At 40.6% G+C, this 23035-nt stretch overlaps 1 protein-coding gene across 1 annotated transcript in view; it reads left to right on the top strand.

Moving 5' to 3' along the window:
• The first annotated feature begins 18340 nt into the window (after window positions 1–18340).
• Window positions 18341–23035, top strand: part of bcl2l11 (BCL2 like 11) — a 28329-nt gene continuing 23634 nt past the window's right edge. The window contains exons 1-2 of the mRNA XM_030442609.1: window positions 18341–18679; window positions 21255–21688. Of these exons, the coding sequence (XP_030298469.1) occupies window positions 18663–18679; window positions 21255–21688 (451 nt within the window). The 5' untranslated portion in view covers window positions 18341–18662. The remainder of the gene's footprint in view (window positions 18680–21254; window positions 21689–23035) is intronic.

The following is a 23035-nucleotide window of genomic DNA, read 5'->3' on the forward strand; positions in this document are numbered from 1 at the left end:
TGTAATGGTTATAGAGCACAAGATTCACCTGAAATTGACGACTCCTCCAGCTACAGCTCTTGTCATTTATCCTCATCAGGGCACAGTTAAATAACAGGCATGAAAATCACTCACCTTTTGACGAAATTTGCCGTTTTGGAACCAAAATAGGTGACCTACTTGAATCGTGTAGGTCCGATGAGAAAATATTTTTTTGGGGGGTGGGGGGGTGGGGTGGGGTGGTATGGACAGGACATGGAGGTATACCAGAGAATGAACTGCGAACATGTGCGTGCCTGAAGGGAGCCTTGAATTCGATAAAAACAACTTTTCTAAAAATCTCTACAACTCATTTGAGGGGAGGGGACTGACTGGAGGCTGAAGGTAAAGTACGTTGCATTCTCTGTCAGAAAGACAACAAATTTGTCTTCAAAATAAGAGCTTTACATTGCACCCCATTGGAGTTTAGCGCTGGGTTCTTAGCGGGGGGCTTTTAATTTGAAAGTAGCGACCGTTAGTAGCTTGCCGCTACTAGAGTGCCTTAAGAGAGACTCTGTAGGACTCTAGCCGGAAACGCTAGCATCTCCTGGATCTCAGCGGCTTTCCAGTCACTCATCTTGATGTCCGCAGATGAAGTGATGGACTGACTGCTGTGATCAGCTGTTTCCTGGTTTTAAAATTCCTCGGCTGTGGGTCGCACATCAGTGCATGTCATCGACACCTCCGCCCATCTCACGCATTAGCCGGAACATCGACGTCACGGATTTAGATAGCATCCGAGGTGTACCCTCCAAGGCGGCAAATTGGCGGACCAGAACAGACCTCCAACATACCGCCTTCTGTCTAAATCCGTGGACCTAGCCACAAAAAGGATGGCCAAATTGGCAGCTTGCTGCCCAGTATAAAAACAGCTATTAACTATGCAAACAAGGGCAGCCATGCACTGCAGGCACAAGTGCACAGGAAGAAGGGGCAGGTCACAGCATCAACACGTGTTGCCAGCACCTTTCTTCCAAGCAGAGAGACAGCAACTTTTTCAAAACCCATGTTGGTCTTGTCAAAACACACTCTTTGTGGCAGATTGCGCTATTAAAGTTGTGCTGTTGCGCATGTCATGAGAGAAGTTGTCAGTTTCATTTTTTAAATAGCATAATGTGACAATGTATAGATAGATAGTTTATCATACATTCACACTGTCTTGTAATTCTGCTTGATTTTTCTCTCAAAATGCATCAGATTGATGTTTTAAATTTGAAATATTCAAAATTTTTGTCCGGGGGAGCATGCCCCCAGACCCCCCGAGAGGGGTCGTATCCTTCTCACCTTTTTCACCCCTGACCCGTATTCATGCCTGAAAAAAGCTATGATCGGTCAACATATCCAGTTTGGTCCTGTAGTGAAAATGTTTTCACGATTATGTTGTATATCTGTGAAATGGTAAATGAATCGGTCGGATGATACCAGTGATGCACCAATTACTTGATCAGGATCTGGTATTTCAAAGCCATACTAAAGGATTATTGAAATTTAAAGCTGCAAATTTTCTTCTCTTTACTAAAATGTAAGTGTATCTTTTGTCTCAGGACAGACATTGTGCTAACATCATAATGGAGTTTCCTAGCCTCCAAATCCTTATTTCACAAGGACCTCTCTCTCTTTCTCTGTTTTTTATAAACTTATATTTTGCAGACTTCTGCCAGCAGAAAATCCCCATTCTGGTTCTTCACACATACCCAAAAATGTGTAGAAACAAATGGTAAAGGCAACTAGCTTGTACATTCTGCAACCGCGAAAGGAGAAATAACTCTTTGTACCAGCAGGTGGCAGTAGCCAGTATTTGGCATGCAAAAGGAGATTAGGAAAACTCATGGCCGCAGTTATACAAACTATAGTTCGGATAATGATAAAAATTGGTCTCTCCTTGCTTATACAAATGGGGAAATGTATGTTCAACAGACCACTGATGCAGACTGTCTCCTCAAATTTAATGGCTAATGTTGTCCAGGGACTGTGGCTAAAAGCATTAACACTGGCGGCCTTTAAGTCTGGTCCTAAACTGAACTTTCTTGTCTTCATCTGAAGCAGAGTAGATGTCGTGTTCAGTCACAAGACCTCCTTGCTCCACTTGACATTTGAAAGTGACCTTTGTTGACCACTTAATCCACCAGACAACATTAATTTACTACTCGCAATATGGAAAAAATCTGATTTTTCTCGCCTTGAAGACATGCAGGGATCCAGCGGGAGTTTGTTAAGTGGTGGTTTACAACACCCTGTATGTGGGGATATAATGTTGTAATTATGTTCAATAAGTCAGCTCAGTTAATTTTCATTTTCATGCAAAGTAAGGGCAGCACGTTGACACACATTAATGTTGGAAAGCACCAGATCTCCATGTGTTGGATGAAAGTAATTCCCATCAAAGTATTGACAGTGACAAGGAAAAGGAGGATTACATGTTTTTGAAGACTATGGCATCTCTTCCTCTTGCGCAGGTTTCAGTGGCGATGCAGTCACGAAACACAAGGATGGAGAGGGTGAAACGTGACTGAGCAAAGATTCCAGGCTGAAATCCTACAACATAGAACCAGGATGCCTCTTTATTAAAGTTTTTTTTTTTATTGTTTTGTTAAGTAAATTGCATACCATCAGTTCAGACAGAGCAGTGTAGTCAATGATGGGACAGGAAGATGGACAACAACAGTCGTAGTTTTAATGTCTACAAAAAAGAGAGAAGATATTTCAACTAATATCTGACTAAGAAAACCCAAGTATAAGCAAATGCTGAAGAAATATTCCCTATTTCCTCCATTTTAGATCATGACAGACTTATTACTGCCAACACTCAGCTTACAGTCAGCCAAACCCACCCTACAGACTCAGATATGTGTGTTTGAGATCAGCTGACTGTTAACATCCAATCATACTCATACTGCTACACTGAGTAATCATACTGACATTGTTAGCTGCCACCTGTTGGGGCTTAGCTTAGGAGGTAGAGAGGGTCGTCCAGTCATCAAAGGTTTGCTGGTTCAATTCCCTGGATCTGCCAACAGAGTGTGAATGGGTGAATGTGACAAGTATTGCAAAGCGCTTTGAGCAGTCAGTAGACTTGAAGTTGCCTGAGGAAGCTGATGAGCAGAGTTGGGAATAAATGTAACCTATATAGGCATGTTCAAAACTGCTAGAAAAATGCAATGTGTAGCATTTGTTATCCAGAATTTTGAGGCACAAAACCACTTCATCCCTGCCTGCTGAGGAGCTTATTTTCAACCTCTGCTGTTGTTAATTTATCACATTTGAACACATGAATGCTACTGACTGAAACTGTACAGAGCGTAAGGACAAGTGTGACTGCTAAATCCCATGTAAATTGCACTCATTAACCATCAGATGAGAGCTGTTACTTACTTACTTACTTGCTGTACTATGAGATAATGATGCATCACAAGACCACTATGTGTTGTCACATGAGAGGGGACATGCTGCATGATTAGTTCATACACCTACATTATGTGTTACAAGCAGTATCTCAGATACCACCTTTTAAGTATAACCTTGACCCATTATTAACTTCAACTTCAGTTTATTTAAAGTGCACATCACCCCAAGAGTCTCTGTACAAGTCAAACAGCGAAACACAATATTACATGTAAAAATGCACACACATTCATAAGCACTAATACACACAAACACAGGTAGAAGTGCCTATGAGATGAGGTTGAGGTGAGTAATTAAAAACAAGGTTCATACAGTGTATTCTTAACAGGATTGAAAATGAGTCAGTGATTTTAGTTCCCAGCCGGTGAAGTGAGGAGAGGTCGTAATGAACAGAAAATAGATGAAAATATTAACAGAGCTCGCCTCCCGACTGTGTAGGTTAATCCAGAGAACTGGAGCTCTGTGGGCTCTACCACCAAAAGAGTTTTTATTGAATCAGGGTTAAGTATCCGGCCCCTTAGCAAAAAGTAGTATACCTGAAGTTCATTTTATTAAGTATGCTTGAGTATAAGTATAAGTATAGCAAGTATACTATGGACCATGTACTTGTAGCATACTAGAAAGTATACTAATTTAATACTTCTTCGGACTAAATTGGAACATTTTAAATTTATAAAAGTATACTTTAAGTATACTTTATAAGGTCATTTTAAGTTTACAGAAGTACACTTTCAAGTATACAACAAGTACACTAATCTATATACTACTAGTGTACTAAGTATATACTTTTAGTCCACATTTTAGTTTATTAACATGTAAGTTTATAACAGGGGTAATACCTCAAGGCAAATGTGTGTAGTGAAAAATGTTTTTATTCTGCTAAATTAAATGTAAGCACAACTCAATAAGTCAACCTTTTTCTGTACTTACATCAAGATATTGAAGGTATTACCACTTGCAATGTGACAAGCTTTAGCAAGAGATCCACCATTTATTACCATACATGCCCACAGCTTAACAGACGGGAAGTTTCTCCTGGAAAACACCCCTTCACTCACGGTGCCAACATTTTTATCATCTTTGTTAATTCGACACAATTTAACCACAGAACAAGGATGTGAATTAACCCGCAACCATCTTACACGTCATCTTATTCACAAACACATTCACAAACCATAATTACACCAACAACAACAGAATACCCAAGAGTCTTTGCGCCACAGTCCACAGTATACTAAAGTACAAGTATAAGCTTTAGTATTAAAGTATAAGTATAAGTATTAATGTACTTAGTCTTAGACTATTCTTTATACTTTTCAGTATAAGCCAAGTATACTTCACTATACTTTTCTTAAGTATATAAAATGTAGTATATAAAAAGTACACTTCAAGTATACTGCCTCAGTTTTAGTATAAAATAAGTATACTTGTTGTACACTTGAATAAACTACTTTTTGCTAAGGGGCATAAAGGGAACACAAAGGACATGATGGCGTAAAAGGGGAAATAAGGCTTTTGAAATCAGCTCTTGTGTGAAGGGGTTACCAATGTAAACATGTAAGTGTTGGTGTTATGTGATCAAACTTCACCAGCTGATGAACACTCACTGTCAATTTTAATATCGGTCCACAGGAGAATGCTAGATAACCTTAGCCTGAAGTGCTACGATTAGTCTGAGTAGGTCGGGGGGATTTAAGACTGGTCTGATCGGTACACCCTCCACAATACCATATAATCTGGGCCAACCTTCAGGGCAGACCATGCTCCCTGCCCAGATTCCTCCTGTGATTGATGTCAGGGTTGAATCAGGGTTAAATCTGCCCGATACTCCTGCAGTGTGATCCTGGGCCTTAGGGGAAACAAGAGTTCTTATTTCTACATGTATAAAGACATTTGTCTTGCAGAGAGTACAGTGCTCAATGTGTCTGCCTGTGAAATTCGAAAATGACCCTTCATGCTGGCAGAGTTCCTGGAGCCCGAGTTTACAGTCAGCTCACACAATTTGTACACAAAGGAGTGTCTCACATACACTGATGCATCATTAATCTGTACAAATTGTCATGTGATGGTAGTAATATTACAGTAAGTTTGTGTTCACAGAACAGCCTGCCACACATTATAGTATTATACCATATACATACAGATTATGAATTTTTCTCATATACAATTCAGTAACTTATTTGTTAGATTTAAGAGAGTTAGGGTGGGTGATTAAATGAACCTATGAATGTGTGTGTAGTGCCTGCAATCGTTATACAGTGTCTTTGTTTTTTTTTAGGTTTTCTTGCACATTCTTCTTGAAGCCATTCAAGGTAAAGAAAACCACATACGTTTTTTTCACACCTTTAAGACCAATACTTTCCAGTCTTTCTTCTCCATCCTCCCACACACACACACACACACACACACACGCACACAAACACACACACACACACTTTTGCAAAGAATTGCTTCAGAGGATAAGAAAATAAAAAAGATAAAGAGTAAAGAATCAGACAAAAACAACATTTCAAAAGTAGGTAATTATAAAGAAAGGAAAAAATCAAAACAGAGAAAAAAATGGGGGTTGGGGCCAGTTTTGCTCTTTGAAACAGCTACAGTGTGAAAGGGTGTCTGTGTTTAAATATTAAAACCTCACAGTGTACAAGAAACAACTCAGATGAAAAAACTATCAAAAAAGAAACACAAAAAGAAGGGTAAAAATGTGTGCTGCTTTGTTGTGGCAGGTTTCTTTGTCTTGCAGGCTGTTGCCTTTTCTCACCTGTTGTTTTATGTTCACCACAAGAGATTTGATTATAACTATAAATACCTGTATGAAACTGTACTTCACAGAAAGATGGTGACTCAACTCAAACTTTGTGCAGGATGTTTTCCTCTACATTTCCTTGCCTGCTTTCTTGATGCTGCACCACATTCAGATTTCATATATATAAATAATATAATATAATATATTCTACAGTTGTAATGATATAATTTACACATTTTGATTTGAGGGAGTCTATTGGCAGGAATGGAATGCTATATTCATAATTCCTTTAGTGGTATCTTACCTGAAACTGAGAATGATTGTATTTTGTAGAATGAGGCTTTTATATCTACAGAGGAGCAGGTTTTTATCCACCATGTTGCACAACCAGGTCTCTACTAGGTTCCCATACCATTTCCTTCCTGCCAACAAGAATGCTGCTGATTTAACAGGGTGATGTTTCTAATAAAAAATGTAGGTGGTATCAGATCAACACACAGACATACGTGTTTGCAGATACACATTTTAATGCAGTATTGAAGCCATTTTCGGATGCCAGTATCAGTCCAACCCTGGTTCCTTCAACAGCATAGACCGTTTTTTCAAGGGTCTTGCAGCTCTGTAGGGGCAGGACATGCAAGGAGCATTTTGTTGGTTTCAATCTGCAACCTCACCACTAGATGCCACTAAGTCCTACACACTGGACCTTCTTAAATGTGTAACTGAAAGGACCTCATTTCCTCTTCTGTGTTATAAAATTAATCTGTGAAAGACTGATTTTGTTAATGTCCTTTTTTGAAATTTTTATTGAGTTTCTACATTAATTGAATTCACCATGTCCAGGTTTATTGTAACCTTTGAAAACACAAAGATCCTCAGTTGTTCCTTTTTGATGCAGTGTGATGCATAAATCTTGCCCGGTGCTTTTTCATTATGGTGCTTGTTTGTTTTGATCTTTGACCTCTTGTGCTGATCCTGTTATTTATTTAGCCCCCTTTAGTGTTTCTGCATAGTTACCCTGGAGGAGTTTGCTCTGGCTGTTGAACGGTGCCTACCACACCTTGTTAACAAAGGTATGTGGGTGTAATGTCATGTGTGTTTCACAATGTACATACAGCATGCATGTGCCTCCATCTCCAAGTGTGCACTGTATGATGCGATTGTTTTTGTACTACTGTGCTTTGCATTGCTGCTTTTTAGCAGTGTGTTCTTTGTTGTGTGTATATGTTAGTATGGTTTTGTAGAATATTGAGCTTCTGCTTGTGTGTGTGTCTGTGTCTCTGTGTCTGTGTGTGTGTGTGTGTGTGTGTGTGTGTGTGTGTGTGTGTGTGTGTTTGTGTGTGAAACCAGTTTTCCACTCGACTTCTGTCACTCAGGCTCGTAGAGGAAACCCTGAGCTCTCATTTTGAGTCAGCCCACTGTTCTCTATGGAAACTTCACACACTCACACACACACACATACAAACAGACATGGCACAATGATGGAACATGGTGCTTACATATGTGCATCTGTCAGGTTTGTTACAGGTCTTTTAAAACTATATAAATACAACAAACAGGGACGAGAACCACAATAAGATTGTAATGCTTTTGTCATCACTAAAGGACTGGGAGCAAAAATGTTTGAAACGCTTCTCACAATGTTTTACCTTGAAAGGCGCAATCACAAGTATTCTAAGTGTTCTTAGGTCTACACCTGAAATGACATCCTTATTTTGTTTTGTTTTATCTGAGTCCTTGGTTCCTTTGTGCTCACCTGCTTATTTGCAAGCAAAATGAAGTCAGTCATCACATGCCTCACAACAGTTTCGGTAACATGTAATCCAAACAAAACTGTGTAACTTTCCATCAGCCTGAGTGACAGTTGGCTTCTACTTTGCAATGAGATAATGTTCATCTTGTTCTGTTCACCTTTTCAAGCAGTGGTCAAATAGAACTGGGGTTGTTGTAATCTGTTTTTGCATATAAACTCTAGATAGTGTCGGGAGAACCATGTTCTGGCATTGATTGGTTTGGGCTGATGAATTTGTTTGATCATGTGATGACTGTTTATGTGTTTATGTCAGTCATGTATTTGGAATCAACAGCAATATCAGTGAAAGTGTGAAAAGCAATGTACAGGCAAGTAGAAAAGAGTTTGAAGCAACTACACTCTGTGCAACGTCACCAACACACACTCTTGCTTGCTGCAGGTTCTTTGGAAATTACCTGAAAAGTTCACACATGGAAATTGTGGACCCATGATCTGACATTGCCGTGTTGATGTTGTTCCAGGAACATGACTGAAACTGAAATATCCTTTCAAACAGCTGAAGGGGGACTTTTTACCCAAACATGGCAGTACTGTAACATGAAGGTAATGGAAGGGGGTGGGGGGTGGGTGGATGAATTTTATCAATAACACCTTTAACCCATTGAGTCAGAAAGAGTTCATTAATGCTGTTTCATAATATTTTGGTAAATTAGCATTATTAATGATGATGGTTTAGGAACAACATCAACATAGCGATATCAGATACACCTTACCCGTTCCTGGTATGAGGGAGCTCGCAGGGTAAAGTCCAATTATGGTCCAGGCCAACTTTTGGAAAATTTAGGGTGGCAGAGCACGTGTGAAACGGGCTGCAAAGAACATGTCAGAACCATGGACAGCTTCAGAAAATAGAGGGGGAGAAAGAGGCTATCGCTGCCTCATAAGAAATTTTACAAATAGAAATTGGACTCAATCTGTAGAAATTTGAGCCTGTTTTTAACTAATACATCAACCCACGAGGGTTACTTGTCTGGGTCAAAGTGTTATCTTTGTGGCTTGACGGAGGCGTGTTGTCAGGAAGCACAGTAAGGATGTAACTCACACTTACTACACTGATAGTAACAATGACCGTTGTTGTCTGATGATATCTGAGTGTTATCAGTTTGCAGGCTCGTTCCTGGGAATTAGTCATGTGTCATACATCACATCCACACACTAAAGCAGCCCATGGTCGCGATACACCTTGTACACTTCTAGACCAAAATGTATTATTTGCATTACAAGATAAAGTCAGTCATAATGATCTTTGCTAAACTTGAGATGATGAGACAATAACGATTTAAGGGCATTTAATGTGATTTTAATTATAACTAATAGGCTGTTATTCATTTATTCATAATAAAAGCTTTAAGATAATAGTTATTATGATGTGGAGACAAAACCCAAACTCAATTTTTGTTGTTTTCTGGGGAGTCCACCAGCCCCAAGGGGAAGCACCGAGAGCACATTCTGGTGTCTCTGCTCAAATATCACATTTTCGTTTCTTTTTATGTAGGGTGGTTGTGGTGGGTTTTATTTTTCCTACATGTGTTAGATGCATATGTAGGCATACACGTGCCTTGTGCTGCAGAGACTAGAGATAAAGAGCAAGAAAGTGAGAGAAAACAGCAGAATTCAGCGTTTCAGGGGAGAAAATGTCATGAGGTAATTTTGTTGAAGTTGGGTGACTCCTCCCGCAGTATTTTCATGTCATGTATGTCATGACATTTCATTTTAGTGCAACATTTCCTTTTGCAGAATGCTATGTTTGCTTTTAAACCTCAAAAGATACAGCGTTTTTGCTTGTGTTTTGTTAGTAAATCTGTTAAGTGTCCTGTTTTACCTTTGCAAATTACATCTACAAAGTAAAAAGGGAATCTAACTGAGTTTTAATATTTAAATCAGATGTTGCCAACATTTTTCAGTTGGACATTGTGACATGCCACAGTAGGAGGCACACAAGTATGAAAAATAAAGTGAATGATGGCTTATTTTCATAAAGCTGTATGGTTCAAGGTCCTGGTATTGTGCATGCTGGGTAGCTGTTATACTGCCATGGCTTCTTGGAACACTTAAATAGAAAATAATCATTGTTGGTGTTATTGGTGACATCTGGGTGTAATTTGGGTATAGCATCATTAGAAATGCTCAAATGTTCACTCAATCAGAAAGATTTGACATAGACATATTATAATGTGTTTTTTTGTTATTTGTATCATATAAAAACACATAAAATACATGTGATGTAGTTACTAAGAATATAGGTTGATCCATGATGTGAAACAAATGTTTATGTTTCATAGAGTTTTAATAACCAAAAATTCATTGAAATCCTCTACAGTAGTTGTGTAAAAGAAACACCAACCAAATCAAGAGTTTAGGACAGACAGATGGAAAGAGATTTGCATTTACTCAGACAGATAAACTCGCAGATTTTTCACAGCACAAAGGTGTGTGCGTGCACCTCAAGATGTTTTTTCCACTCTTTGCTTTGACCTCATGTGGCAGTTGAGACCATCACACAGAAGCACAGTAGAGACCATCTATTAGAAACAACCGTGTCTATTTTTCCATTTCCTCTGTTCACACTGAGCTGTTGAGGTAACTTGCTAACCACATACTTTTATTTTCCAATAACCAAATTGAGTCTCTACTCACAAAGCACTGTTCATTGTGTTTGTTTCCCACACTCATGAAGATAAGCATGTAAACTCTCTACTGTCTGAACAATTTAATAACTATGTTGTTTTTATGCAGCATCTTTGATACAGGTTAAAAAAGATATAACTTAGACTTAAGGCTTACCATCTTATTGAGATGGAGAGCTTCACAAGAGACTTGAAATCACCAAGACATGTAGCTGCAACAGACAAAAGAGGCCAGTTGGAAACAATTCAGAAACAGAAAAACAAAAAATGATCAACTGCTGAAATTCACAGGTCCCAAGAATAAGCCAGATGCCTTTGCCGCTCACATCTGATTAAAGAGTGTCAGTTGTGGTACTCGCAGCACGCAGAGCAACACACAACAGCAGGTCAAAACACTGTTTTGAATGCCTGTGTTTACTTGTAGATCATTTGAAGCTGCCGCTGCCTTTGATATCATTGGCTTAAACATAACTTCAAACTGACGCATGTAATCGATTGTGTGAAACAAGGTAAATGAAGGTGGTGGTACATTTTTGAAGTCTGACTAATTAGACTATCTAATTGTTGAATGTTGTCAGTTCAAAGGAAAGTTTAACTGCTTAGCAATATGTTTAAAACAGTTTTGGCACAGCAAGCAGACAGTCAGCCATCAGACTGTGTATGTGGCAAACTGGCGACTTTTTTTTTTTTTTTACGATGAGTCATCCCTTATCAGTGTCAGTTTGGCCAATTCAGGATGTCAAAATAGCGTCAGTGCAGTAACTAAGACCGACTGACAATGAATCAGTAACGTCACCCATTTAGTGTCTCTTCTGTATCCTTCCACTAAACACTATTCAAAAGGAAAGTAAAGCAAAACTTTTCAGCAAATGTTCAAACACTTTCAATATTTTTTCTTCATTCTAGAAGTTATTTTTTCTCATACAAACACAGGACATACATGCATGTCAGCACTGGCGCTAGTAGTCTATAGTCTCTATACTGAACTTGACTCTCGAAACAGTGGAAGGCAAACACAGTAGATATTTTCAAGTACAAACAGGTCGATAGAAACGTAAGAGACTCAGAGCTGTATACAGACTTTTAAAATGTCTTTCACTCAGGTTTCTTGTGCAGACAGGAGTAGAGTATCGATTTGCAACACACATTCATTTGAGGGTGAGACGGGGGCATGTTAAGGGTTGGCCGGAATCGCAAGATGTCACTGCGAACCCCTTGGAGGTTGGGAGGCAGGAACCTTGCCCCACTCCAGAGCAGGTCCATTGCGGGCGCAGCACGGCTCAACTCGGTGCAGCCTAAAGTTCTGGTGGAAAAAAACAAAAAACGACATCTGTGAAGTGTTCAAGGGCAAACGTTAACACAAGACGTGAGGCAGCATTTCTGCTGGTCTTTGTCTGGCCTGGTGTGTGAGGTCTGCTCTGCTCAGGACCTGAAGGATAAACAGTGTGTTGAATGGACTCCAGCCTAAACATGACAACACTCCAGTACAGTATTTAATTAGCACGCTGCATGACATCAGGGGTGTGTGTGTGTGTGTGTGTGCACAGCAGTGTGTCTGTCACTACTGTTTGATCACAGCAAAGTGAGAACAACTGTAATACCAGACTGCTGGAACTGATCAACAAGCAGAATAAACACACACACACACACACACAAGCAATGTTTTTCAGTTGGCGCAGCGTATCCTTTTTCACAGTAGAGTACCAGATGGAAATTAACAAATGGAGTTCCAGGGAGGGTTGTAAGATAAAGATCGAGAGACGAGACACAGGGAGTGATAGGAAAAAGAACGAGACAAAGGCTAATAGGCGAACACAGAGAGATTAGTTGGGCTTTTCAGATTCAGATTGGTTACAACGGACATTTCACCCTTGCATTCAAATAAGCCTTATCCATTTCTGGGCAGTGGGCAAGTTGCAAATCAGTAACAAAGTAATGTAGTGTGTCAGAAACGTTTGACATTGACATGCAGCAAACACACCACAAAGACACAGACACAGGATTTCCAGAGAACCAATCAAAATCTAAAAGGTCCTCTGACCTGAATAACTGCACAAAAACACACTGAAACAATATTATACCTTTGAGACAAGACCTACAGTGATACAATATCATGCTACAGAACAGGAAGAATGAAGAAAGCAACGGTGCCTGTACTGGTGCTTTTCAAGAAATATAGAAATTCTAACACTTTGAAAGTACATGCTTTAATGTTTTGCCTATCTAAGCCAATTTATAATATTTTCCCAATTTTAACCGACAAAAGAGTGAATTGCTTTAAAGGACCTATAGCTGGTACTGTTCAAACTTTTTCATTGTCAACAAGTCCAATGAAAAGACCATTACCAACAATCTCTTGATATAGCGTATTCCTCTGTGCCATAGATATATGTATTTGATTTAAAACACATCAGAGAGTTACACTGTTCCACTGGGTCAATGTTCCTTCATTATGAAAAACACTTGCAACCCAAGCACCAGAATACATTTTGGCAATGTACCTGTCTGCAATACATGGATAATTTGAAACACAGTTCTTTATGTTGCAATTTTATCTTATGACAGTACTGCAGTTATGGTCGGATTAGCTTTAGGCTAGGAAACCACTTGGATAGGGTTAGGGAGAGATGATGTTTTGGCTTTAGCTCTGAGGCCTCCTTAAAAATATCCAGTGGTTTCACATTGACAAATGTGAAAACACAGTCTCGATCTGTAGTCACTGGTTTGGCAGCCCCGTCTGCAATAATTTCACCACCGTCCCCTGCGCCTCATGATATGAAAGTCAGGTCATAAACATGTAATCTGAAGAGTCAAAATGTAATGTAAGCTATAACAAGTACAAATGCTAATTTATTTATAGTTTGCAGAAATGGTAACCCTCAACATTTTATCTCGCAGTCTGTCCAGATGTTTTTAGTTGTCATTAAAAACTCAAGAGCACCAACTGTGTATTAAACATGAGCTGAAATTAGTCCCCAAGAAATGCAGAGTTTACCCTTTTCTCAAATATAATTTTTTTTAAATGGCAAGGATTTAATTTGCGACCTCATTTTTGCTTTCAAGCTTTCACATGATGTTCATTGCTATGGCTAATTGCAGGCTTTATAAAAGTCTGCACAAAACAAATAATTGAGTATTTGTTCATAATCAAGCACTTGTCATTAAAAGCATTAGAAATGGGAGCAATGGGCGTCAGCATCTCTAATGTCCATGCACTAGATCCAGTCACGTGTGTGTGTGTGTGTGTGTGTGCACGCGCGTGCGTGTCTGTGAATGTATGAGTGTGCGACACGTAGCTGTGACCTCTCACAGCATGGTGTTAGGTCTTCAGAGTCACAGTGCTATTGTGTTCTGACCTCTCACATTACAGCCAGTCAATATTATTATGGACACACACACACACACACACACACTCTCTACTGGTCCAGGTGGTCAGTATTGTCCTATTGGGGGAGGAAGGGGGGGTCATGGTTCACTGCATGGGAACCAATTGGCATTCCATTAGCTCTCAATGACCAGTAGTCAATATCTGTTAAAATACACAAACAGACACACACATTTTTGCTGCGATTTAGAGTTATATTCATGGTGTCTGTAGACTACATCCTACATATGAACTAAAAATGTACTTCCTACTCAATCCTTGATCACCAAAGTAGTACAATTTGCTGTGGGTTTTCTTTCTTGCTTTTAACCTCATTTCAAAGCTAAGTTTCTTTCTTGTGCATCTTTACATGCAGAATTTTAACTTTATGGTAAAAATTCATTCAAAGAAAGTGTGATGTCTTTGTATTAATATTAGCTATATTACTGTCTCTGAGTAGAGGATGTGTCTAACATTATGAAGAGGATGCTTCACACAGTAAACACTTTGTTTAGCAGCCAAACTCACACATTTTTAATGCTTCACTGACTTTTACAACTGGGTCAATCCGCTGTAACGAAGATTCTCCTGAGGCGATACAGGCAATGTTGATGATAGAAATTTCCATCTATATTCTACACACAATTGCACCAGTAAAATAAGCTTCAGTTAGTTTATTACTTAACATTACCAGCTACTTCTTGGGTTGTATCCGTCAAACTGTTTCTCAATAGGTAACTAATGTCTAGGGGAGGGGACTGCCTATAGAAAAATGTTAACTGAGGAGACTCGTCACCTCTTGTCTGAATTATCTCATCATTATGTCACAGTTAACCTTCTATATGGCCATCAAATTGTCTGTTCCCACCCACAGAATTGAAGGGTTGGTACTACAGTCTAATTTGCAGCTCTTTAAGCTCTATTGCTTTTAATGGCATCTACTGTAGTGAGTAATCTGTAATTACTGTTAAATTCCCTCAGGGCTGCTGAATGATGCCGTAAAACTCTGTTAGGTTTTGATGTTCCAGTGGTGTCGGGCTCCAACAATGATTTGCCTGTTTAGGCAAATTTGATGACGAGAGCACAGGCAACCACAAATCACCATTATGAAGCTGGAGACATTGAAATGCGCTTGTATAAAATCATCCATGCAGAAACCCCCTCTCTTTCTTATCTCATTCACTCTGTAAACTCAACAGAACTGATAGTTGATGGGAGTGATAATGTGACAAAAGTCACAACTCAGAATCATGATGTGTCTCAGTGATCTGGACCACTCCACCAGGACAAATTGTGACACTTTCTGTAAAGGCATGTTAGTTGTACTTAGCTCCTATGATTTCAACTGGGACTATTAAACATCATGTCTACAGAAATCCAATGAACCTGGTATGGACTCTTTCCTCAATGAAGTATACTTCACTTTCTTTTCCTTTATCATGCTAGGTGTATGACCATAAAGTTTACATGCTATCAGAGACGGTCAGTTAAACAAGGCTACAAAACAACAGGCTACAGCCATGCTAGTGGCTTGTGCTGTGCGTTAAGCTAAATGCTAACATCAGCATGCTAACATGCTGATGAAGATCAAGTCAAATGTGTACCATGGTTGCCATCTCAATTTAGCATGTAGCATGCTAAAATGTGTTAACAAAAAATAAACACAAGTAATAAATAAAATGCAAAATGTAAAAATATAAATGAGCTACCAACCATCTTGTGATAGGATCACATCAGAAGCACTGCCTGTCAAAATGTTGACATTCAGTAATTTCGGACTACACCCATCAAACTCATTCAAACTTCAGCGATACAACTGAGAAGTTTTGTGGTTGTAACTTGGATGATTGTGACAATATTGTGCTGACGAAGTATCTGTCTGACCCTCTAGGACCACTGGCTCCACGGCTAACCAAGCCATAAGCTAATTGCTATAGCTAAGGATAACAAGCAAAGAGCAGCAGTTGTCGGTTACTCTGGTGATATTGTAAATATCCTAAATAGATTTTATGATTTGGGCCTTTACATTTTTACTGTAACTAAACATTCCAATAAAAAATCCAACAGAAATCATAGAAACATCTATTTATGCTGTTATGTGTCAGCCTGGCCATCCATTTAACATTTTCATCGTCATTCACTCTTAAATATCACCACCACTAACAGAGCTGACGTTGCGAAAGTGAAAGATCAAAACAGCAGCAGCTATATAAAACAGACGTTAACATTAAGGGGGGCAGATATTTACAGTCACTCACAAACATTTTCCCACACTCCGAGGAATTGATCAGTATTGATCACATGTAAATGGTATTGATTGTCTCACCCTTTTGTCTGTCTCTATTGATCTGTGTGCGTGCGACTCCTCTCTCGCTCCTCTGCCCCTGCAGCTTCCAGGGGTTCAAGCTTACCGCTGCTCCCAGGCGGCCTTTGCTGCTCTGCTCGCAGCCCGACCACGCCCGCGCAGCATCACCGCAGCATCACAGAGCTGAGTGCAGCCAGCAAGATGTCAACCTTGTCTGAATACAGTGATGGCCTGTAAGTAGATTGCTGTTTCATTAATGATACTTACTTTTTAAAATATATATATTCATAATAATATCTTGCAATATATTGTTGAGCAACAGGTAGAGCTGAAAAAAAACAGTGCAAGGCCTTGTACAAAAGCTGAAATCACTACAAAGAAACATGTGTGATATGTGAGAACATAAACATGGCATCAGCAGAGCTCTTTGGATGATTCATAACAGCAGTAGTAGCTGTTACTGGGTTCTACTTTCATGCCAACAGTCATAGTACAAGTGTAGGCGTCAGTTTCGTCCACATTGTGAGTCTCTCAATATCATATGCACATTCAGCTGTCTGAAATTATGCATAAGGTTAACACTGGTTAAAATGGAATTTGTAGGTACAACATGTCATTTCATCGTAGGGTTTGAAAGTTTTGTGGGGTTTTTTGTTGTTATTTGACAATTAAACTGTCATTTTAAAAATTAAGTAACATATAATGTAAGATTTAAGTTGGTCAGTCTCAAAAGTGTTGTTTTACAGAAAGAAATTAGTGCACTCCAAACTAGAATGACACAAGACACAGAATAAAATAACTGGTAGTTAACATTTCACGTCATAGGGCTGCATGCCATATTGACATTTCAACAAGTTGTGTCATCACATTCACATTACGTGTGCATGACCTGACTTAGGTGGAGAAGATGGTGGCTGAGTTCCAGTTAAAGAGGCTGCTTAGCTGGTGGCCAGCGTTAAGACTGTGTTTCAACTCTTGTAAGTGTGAAACCACACATTATTTTTAAGGAGATGTCTGGACAATTTCCAGCTTTGTTTCTAGCAACAAATAACGGGTGTTTCTAACAAAATGTTGGGACATCTCAAGCCATGTTTGCGGTGCCAAAATAGGCATGTTAAACCAAAACACGATCTTTTCCTAACCCTAACCCCAGACCACAAGTGTTGTCACAAGACAAAATTGAAAATGGAGCCTAAAGGAACTTAAAGTTAAAGCGATATAAACAAACATATGTGGTTTGCAGAAACGCACATGCTAACATTTAGACACATTCCCAAACATTTAATAATACTTGTTGTGACTTTTATTATTACTTTTTGTTATTGCAAGTCTGGTGTGAAGCATTTGGTTAAATCTCATGGTGAGGATGCAGACTGCAACCAAGTGAATGCCATTCGTCTACCCTGGCCGCTGAAAACATGAAAAACACGAAAGGCGCTCTCTAGAGCCAGTGTTTTGATCGTCCATTCTGGGCTCCTGTGGAATCATGGCGGTCTCTGTGGAGGAGGACCCACTCCCTGTGTAGACGGCTTATTCACAGATAACAATTACACAAGAGTTCTCATAAAAACACAACTACGCATAAAATATTCCATCAATATCCACCCTAAACCCTTCATGCTGGACCTGTAAGTGTCCCATTACTGAGAGTGATAGACAGAGACGAAGAGGCTCAAATAGCAAATCAAAACCAACAATGAACAATGACAAAGCATTGCAGAATCAACTTAATCATGATAATAGAGGAGTGATATCAAGATCAACATCTGGTTAGAATTACTACGTATACGAAACCGAAACACAGCCATGCTCACAAAGAGACACTGTCACAGTGAGAGGCAGAATGAGTTTAACAGCAGTTGCATTTTTTTATTGAAATATTTTCTATAGCTGTTGTGGCCACTTTAGGGAGTACTTAGTGCCAGTCAGAGACAGGGGGAGACAGAGGAGAGAGAACAGAGCTGAGACAAACTCCACCCACCACTACGTGGACCGTGGTCTCAGAGGAGGAGCGGCAATATCAGGCTCAGCAGACACAGTTCATGTTGTAGAGTAGAGAGAGAGACAGAGGGAGGGAGGGAGGAAGGAAAGCTTCTGCAGCAGACAAAAGCGCTGGAGCTTGTTTACGTCCTCAGCTGCAGGTTCCACAAGGCGGATTATTCAAGCATTCCTCCCGGGGAGACTTCAACAAGAACTCTGGGATTTAATTTCACTTTTTACTTCTTTTTTTTTCATATCTTCACTTTTTTACAAGTTGATGTTTTGCTGACTTTGGACCTGTGGATCCTACTTGCAGTTGCGTTGATTTTATTTAAACATATTTGATAAAACAACCAACTTATCGTCGTGTTATTTTCACAAGGCAGCGGTGATGTCCCGCCACTGACATGCAGCATCCGTCCAGGTGAGTTGAGACAGATGGAGACGAGGTGTGTGTGTGTGTGTGTGCTTCTTTAGACTTGACTTAGAATCCAGTTTGCCTCTGTGACCGGCTTGTCAGCTGTCACGCCGCAAATATTGTTAATTTACAGTGCTTTTAAAATACAGGAAATTAATAATAGCTTTGCTTTTCCATTATAATGTTTTCTTCTAGTGTGAAATGTCACTAATCTTGAGTGACTGTCGTGCTTAAAAAAGTGACTTAAATAGAATTTAATTGACTTTACGGCGATTTCTTTTCATATTACATTCCTGTAATGCTCCAGTCAGAGTTTCTATTCTAAAGATGTTTCTTTTATTATATCGAGAACACTTTAGGAGCATGTCTTTATCTTTTTAATGTTTTTTTCATGCGTTTCCCCGCGATCCTCTGACTTTGCCGGTATGCGTCACGCCGCGCACCGGCTTCAGTTCCCTTTCATAATACACCCATGCAAACGGCATTTGACCGGGATAGAGACCGGATTCAGTCTGCATTTTATTTGCTAAATGGAGTGTTTTAGTCAGACATGGAGCGCTATAAAATACTGTCAAGACCTAAAGGATGATGTGATGTTTTCCTGATCTTGTTCATGGATGAGACTTCGTCTGCTGCTCTTGTTATGACGGAGGTCACTGAGTTTAGACACTTTGTAACTTACCACTCCTCGACAGGTAATGAATTCACTTGAATTTTAAGACGCAGCCAGGCTTGCTCACCTTAAGCTTTTCTGGTATTAGCACTTGTGATAAAAAGCAATTATCTGACTTTAAAGGATTTTATGTGCCGGTTTATGAGGTATACTGTGGCGCGCAGGTGGTCGAGTGGTTTGAGCGCATGCCATAAACGCAGCCGACCCGGTTCCAATTCCGGCTGGAGGTCCTTTGCTGCATGTCACATCCCCCCCTCTCCCATATTTCCTATCTGTCTACTGCTTAATAAAGGTGTCTATGCCAAAAAAAATAAAAATAATGAGGTGTACTGTAGGAGGCGCAGTTGCGCCACTGGGCTTTGGAAAGGAAAGTTGTAAAAATAGAAAACTTAATCCAGGAGACGCACGCCGTCCATGTGACAGCTGCTCTGATATTTTAATGTTGGTGTCTTAATAGTAAAGTGAAACCTTATCGTGAAATCTGAAATGTCAAGTTTTCTGGTGAGACTCAGCAGTCTTTCTGTTTTCGCCCACGGAGGCTCAGATATTACAGCCTGCCTCTTCATGTTCATACAGTGAAGGTGCAGACGCACTGCTGAAGGGCTGTTGTTAAACTTTCAGCACCGTGACACCGGATTAAATGCCATGCTCGCTTGCCGGTACTGGCGTTGAAGGTTTCCTTTTCCTCCCTATGTCTACTCTTCCCTCTCGGCGAGGCGGCAGTCGGTCCTTTTTGGTGCCGTTTGCCAACATGCCGCCTGACACGCACAAAATCTGTCCTCGTCGCTCTCCGATCTGCACTTAAGCCCGCAGGAATAGTTTACATTTTCATGTGGCTGGAGGACAGACGCCGCGTCCAGTTTAAGGGCTGCTGTCACCGTGCGTAAAAATGCGTAAAACACTAAAGGATGACTATTTACATCAAAGGTGCGTAAAAGTGTGTTTCGGTGCATGGCGACTTGGTGCGAAAAACACGGTTGGTTAAACATTTTATGTCGTTTTGGCGCAGAAGTAGGTCATTACCGCAGGGAATCCATGCGCTTAGGAAGCTGTAGTTTAGTCTGGACAAAACAGGAAGCGCAGCACAAAACATCATATTGATGATTTTCTAGAATTTCCCATTGAGTTTCCGAGTTTTGCTGATTATATTTCAAAATGTCGCAAGTGTGAGATTTTCTGTCTCCAGTGCAAGTCCGTGTGATATAAATAAAGTGAATTTACAGAAGTAACATCTCCATTATTTTTACCTTGAATTAATGATATCCTCGTCAAGTGTCCATAACCAACACACCGATAATTCGTCAAATAACTCGAAAAAATAAACGAGATTTCCAGACGGACTCTGGTCCGCTGAGACTCATTTCTTTCATAATTCATGTATGACGCAGTTTAAGTTACTCCAGCACGCTTCCTTGATGCCTGATTATTTTCCCTCGCAAGTCAAACAAAGATCTGCTGCGATCAGCAACTTCTGTCCAACAATGGAGACGCACCGGGGCAGGAAACCTGGGCTACCGCATGTACGGGAACATTTTCACTTCACATAAACAAGTCAAACACTCACTATACACCTCGGAGAACCTCTGTGGGTATCACCTGCAGTGGACGTGACTATGTGTTTGCATTTCATAGGGTCAGGTTATTGTTGGCACGTCCGCTTTTTATTTTATTGCTAAAAGACGCATGCCGGCGCGCCAGTCGTCGCGATTCCCAGGGGAAATAATCAGTTAAATTACAGTAATTCCGCATTTCTTAAGGAGAAAAACAGATTCTACGAGGTCCTGACGCAGCAGCGCGCTGCTTCAAATCCAGCTGCAGCTCCACATGCAGCGGAGACGTGAGGCTGTAGGCTGTTTGTCCAGAGTGATGAAAGCCCAGGCTGACGGTGCCGCTCTGCTCATCCAACAGACCACCAAACAGCTCCGATGGGTCGACCGCAGTAACGGCAGGTCAGGGGAGCGGAGGAGATCCATCACCCGCCGGTGCCGCCGGAGCCTCAGCGCAAACCTCCCGCTCAGACACCGGCGGCGTGCCGAGCTCCGGCCAGCCCAGCACCAGTGGAGGAGGAGAGCCGGACTCGCCGTGCTGGCGCAGAGGCAAAACCATCTCCCCTCTCGACAGTCTTGGCGTGTTTCAGACGAGGTCGATATTTCACCTCCCTCGCCGCGCCTCCAGTGGATATTTCTCCTCCGACGGAGACTCGCTGCCGAGCTCTCCGCTCTCCCCGAGGCCACTGACGGTTGATAGAGCCACGCAGACTCCCAGCCCGACCGGCCAGGTGATGCAACACGCCCTGCAGCGCATGGCTGAGGAGCGCGGACCGGGGACGCACCAGCTGCACGGTGAGCAAAGGCACTTTTGCATACATAACCGATGATTCACCGCCCACACAGAGCACATGCATGTGAAGTAGGTTCAAGTTTCTCACTGCAAAGTCCTCTGACAAGTGTTGGAGTGAAAGAAACGGCGAATAAACTACAAGTCAGTGAGAAAAGTGACATGAGTTTGAATACAACTTGTATTTCTGGAGAAGAAAACATCATCATTGCCATCTCCACAAAAGCACCTTCATCATCACCAGATTGTCGAACAATGATTTCCAATTTTACATGAATTAATAACCCTTACTACTGATTATGTCATTAAGAATTGTGTCTGTGACTAAATACATGGATTCACACCCTGTCACCATATTTACAAAAAACACAGTAGCTGTTGTGGATGTGACAGTTTCTGTCCTGAACCATCAGCCAACACAAGCTGCTCTGGCTGTTTTCACCATGAAATTGAGCTGCTGCTGTTGTGTGGGTGTACAGCAAAATATGAAACCAGATATGAGCTCCCTGAAGCTTCCTTTATCAAAGATTTGGGGGTTTGGGCGGCGGTGGTGTTGAATGTTACCAATGATAGTAAAAAGGTGAACAAAAACATACTCAGGATGTTTTTGCACTCCCCTTTGACATCGCAGTCATGAGGGAAGGCTTTTTTTCCACTCTGTAGTATTTTGCTACTCTCTCGAATGACTAAATCGGGCTCGCCTTGTTTTTACATTGTGATTTATTGACTAATAGGCAGCACAGCTCGCTCCATTGACCCTCGGAGGGAAATCCAACGAATTCAGGCTGAAACATGCAGATCCAAATCACACTAACGTGACTCTTTAGCTGCCAAACCAACTCCTGCTGATTCCCATGTTTTCATTCCATTGTAGTAGTACTCTTCTTCCTGTTGAGTAACAACCACTTGCCTCTGAATGGGTCAAACTCTCCCAAAATCCCACAGGACACGTTTGAACGCAATTGGACAAAAGTTATGTCCAATATGTGTATATTTGATAGGACTGAAAAAAGATGCGGACAGTCTGGACATTACCGTAAATGCAATAAAACAAGTGCAACATTGTCCAAAATGTTTATGATTTAACATCAACAGTAACAAGTGACATTCAAATAATCCAACATACAAATCCTGATATGAAAATATCTCTAAGTCTCTTGGACTCAAACACATAATGGCACGATATTGTGTAATGACAGTTGTATTTCTTGTTTTTTTTCTGTGCTTGGTATCACTCACTTTGTGAATGAGTTTGACTCAAGCGCTTCAGCTTTTTAGACCTGCTGAAGTTGGATTGCTGCCCCGGATTCACTGTTTTCATTGTATCCTGCTGAGTCAGATTTACAGGAAGG

This window comes from Sparus aurata, chromosome 15 (genome assembly GCF_900880675.1).
Source record: "Sparus aurata chromosome 15, fSpaAur1.1, whole genome shotgun sequence".
Lineage (NCBI taxonomy): Eukaryota > Metazoa > Chordata > Actinopteri > Spariformes > Sparidae > Sparus > Sparus aurata.